We start from the raw sequence: 3,606 nt of genomic DNA, 5'->3' as shown, positions 1-3,606 counted from the left end.
TCTCGCCTTTACTAAACACCCTTCATATCTCATCAGATCCTAGTGACTTCACATTCTAATTTATTTTGATTTCTTTGTCTTCCTCAAGACACTAAATGTGGTATTACACAAATAATTTAAAATACATTTTAATTGCCTGAGGAGTATTTATAACATGAATATTAGCACACAACATTCATAACCTACTGAATCAATTTCTACGGTAATACCTCAGAATCTATATTTTGACCAAAACTCCCCCAGACAATTCTGATGTGTAATCTGGTTTAGGAATCACTAGAAAAAATCTCAGTCCTGAATAGTGTTTCAGATACCAGGTTCTTCTCCCTGCAGCCTATTTCTACAACCAAATACGTAATTTCAAAAATAAGTCATGCTGCTGCTCCCTGTTTTAGTTTTCAATGAATGCCTATCCATAAAGAGTAATGTTCAAGATCCTTCACATGGCATTCGATATATTATATAATCCAGGTTCTTCTAACCTCTTACTTTTGACACTATATTCATGTCTTAAACATAAAACTTCTCTACCTAATTTAAAAATTTTCCCATAAATTTGCTCATGTTCAGAATGTCTTTCTTCTCTTCTACATCTGTCCATCCCTGTATATATTTTGAAGCAAAACAATCACATTTTTCCAGTGTAGCAATTTCTGCAAATACTTTTTATATTTTTGGTAAGAGTAAATCAAATAAAATGCATACAGGCTATGCTATACTTTATATTACCCTCACAAAATTTTCTTTTTAAAATTATATATCAATGTTATTTTTCCTTTTATTGCATTGTATTTCAAAGGTCATTTATTAAGCACATGGAAACAAAAAATGCAACAGAACTGACAGAGTTTGTTCTCACAGGACTTAAGTATCAGTCAGAGTGGCAAATCCCCCTGTTCCTGCTCTTCTTGATTATATACCTCATCACTCTCATCGGAAACCTTGGTCTGATTGCTCTCATCTGCAATGACCCTCACCTTCACAGCCCCATGTACTTATTCCTTGGAAACTTGGCCTTTGTGGATACTTGGTTATCATCCACAGTGACCCCCAACATGCTGGTCAATTTCTTTTCAAAGAGTAAAATGATCTCCCTTTCTGAATGTAAGATACAATTTTTTTCCTTTGCAATCTGTGCAACCACGGAATGTTTTCTGTTGGCAACTATGGCATATGATCGCTATGTGGCCATATGCAAACCATTACTATATCCAGTGATTATGACCAATAGACTATGTATCCAGCTGTTAATTTTATCATTTTTAGGTGGCCTGTCTCATGCTATAATTCATAATGTTTTTTTACTAAGATTAACTTTCTGTAATTCCATCATCATACATCACTTTTACTGTGACATTATACCACTGTTTAAGATATCCTGTACTGACCCTTCCATTAACTATATGATGGTATTAATCTTTGCTGGGATAATACAGATATTCACCATTTCTGTTGTTCTTGCCTCTTATACACTTGTTCTCTTTACAATATTAAAAAAGAAGTCCATGCAAGGCACAAGGAAGACCTTCTCCACCTGTGGAGCCCACCTCCTATCTGTCTCTTTATACTATGGGCCTCTTCTCTTCATGTATGTGCTGCCTGGATCTGCAGAAGAAAATGATCAAGATATGATGGACTCTTTATTTTATGCTGTCATAATTCCTTTCTTAAATCCAATTATCTACAGCCTGAGAAACAAGAAAGTCATAGATTCCATAACAAAAATGTTAAAGAGAAATGTTTAGATTTCATACTGATATATGTTCTCCTTTCATTAAAACAATGCAACATTGTGCAGATTAGATGTTGCTATGTGTTGATTATTGCCCAAAGTGTTTGAATTTATAGTCGTCTTATTCCTTTATTGACTTAAAATGTCAGTACCTAATAAATTCCTTAAAACAACTACATCTTAAGTGTTTGTATCATACTAAAATAATTAGAACATAACACAATAATGAAAGTATTTTACAGACCTGTGTGCCATTCAATTTGGATTTATAAATACATTAAGTACTGAAATAGTGCTGTTCCTCTGAACAATATTTGCTTATGATATCTTTGATATTTCTACAGCCAAACAGCCAAGAGACAGATATAACATTTAACTCCACATGGAGGCAGTTTGTATTTAAATGGATAGAGGCAATTCCCTGGAATTCTGCTACCCATCAAATGGTCTTATAGTCCATGTTATTTGGGGAAAGATAAATTTCACTTCTTGTGGGGATTACACCATACCACATAGAGAAATAAATACAAACAGGAAATCAATGAGGGCAAAATGACATGCAAGTTAAGGCAATGAAAATAGCTACACTGTAAGAAATGCTCTTAATTTAGTGTGTTTCTTAGAGAAAAGCAAGAGGTGAGTTGCCTCTCACTATGTGATTTCTGTAATGTCCTTTCTAGCTATGTTTGTATATTGTAGGTCAATGTGACAAATTTCACTAATCCAGAAAGCCAACAGATTAGACTGAAGATGTAAACTGGATAGGTATCAAGAAGAAAAAGGAAATGGCAGAAGGGGAGAAAAATGGTCAATCTTCCTAGAATTAACAAAATGAAGCTCATAAGATAAAGAAATTAGTGATCAGTAATAGTTATTGGAATGTGTGGTTGACAACAAGGTGCTTTAAATACACATTACCAAAGTTAAAATTATGTTAAGATGATATATCATAGTGCTCAGTGGGTGGCTGCGAAATACACGAAATGAAGAAGAGTTTGAAGGTTTCTTCCCTAAAGTCCTTAAATGTTAATTTTCATCACACTCTTTAAGAATAATGAGTAGTGCATCTTCAGGTCTACCCTTTCTATTGTCTCACCACTGATTGTAGGTACATTCTTACTGTTACCACTGTGACCCTCACTTTCATACCTACCTACCTCTGTGATTTGAAGAACTATAGTTACTCATCCCCTTCATTTGGTTGATTCTTACTTCCCAACACAGCTGCCAGAATACTCCTTGTAAATCAATTCAGACTACATCAAATCACTCTTAAATAACGTTAAGTGGATTGTCATCATTTTCATTGCTACTGTGTCATGTAGACACACAGTATACACACAAACATATGTTCATTTGTCCATCTGCATATTCATATTATATATATATATATATATATATATATATATATATATATATTCACTAAGTACATCTCAATCTTCCTCACCCAGCATTTGTTCACTCTTGCATAATTTGAGGTCCTTTCAAACAAACATTATCTTAACTCTGAAGTCTCTTCCCTCCTATTTCTCCTAATGAATTCTGCCCTATATTCAAAATGATCTACTGAAAGACACTGATCGTGTCTCACTCCTCAGCTTCATCCTTTTCTTCATATGGGTCTCTCCACAGAAAATCTATCCACCATCCCCTTACCCCCTTCAAATATCCCATATCTGTTTACAATTCAAATGATGTCCTTTCATCACAGTCTATGTTGAGAACTTCAGTGATGCATTTCTAGATTACCTAAAATGTGGGAATGTGCACTGAAATGAAATATTTGTAAGGTTAGTTAATCTTCTTAGAGATCACATTTGGGCTTACATAATACTTATTTTTTCCTATAACCTCCTTTTAGATTATAAATTAGA

General features: G+C 33.9%; 1 protein-coding gene across 1 annotated transcript; it reads left to right on the top strand.

Annotated features, from left to right (window-relative positions):
• On the top strand, positions 795 to 1,884 carry LOC100514797 (olfactory receptor 5H2-like). The gene has a single exon (XM_013990168.2). The coding sequence runs from the start codon at positions 816 to 818 to the stop codon at positions 1,743 to 1,745; it is 930 nt and encodes a 309-aa protein (XP_013845622.2). The 5' UTR covers positions 795 to 815; the 3' UTR covers positions 1,746 to 1,884.

Source organism: Sus scrofa, chromosome 13, assembly GCF_000003025.6.
Source record: "Sus scrofa isolate TJ Tabasco breed Duroc chromosome 13, Sscrofa11.1, whole genome shotgun sequence".
In the NCBI taxonomy this organism is placed as follows: domain Eukaryota; kingdom Metazoa; phylum Chordata; class Mammalia; order Artiodactyla; family Suidae; genus Sus; species Sus scrofa.
The sequence above is the reverse complement of the archived record's forward strand: the minus strand, read 5'-3'. Positions and strand labels throughout refer to the sequence as shown.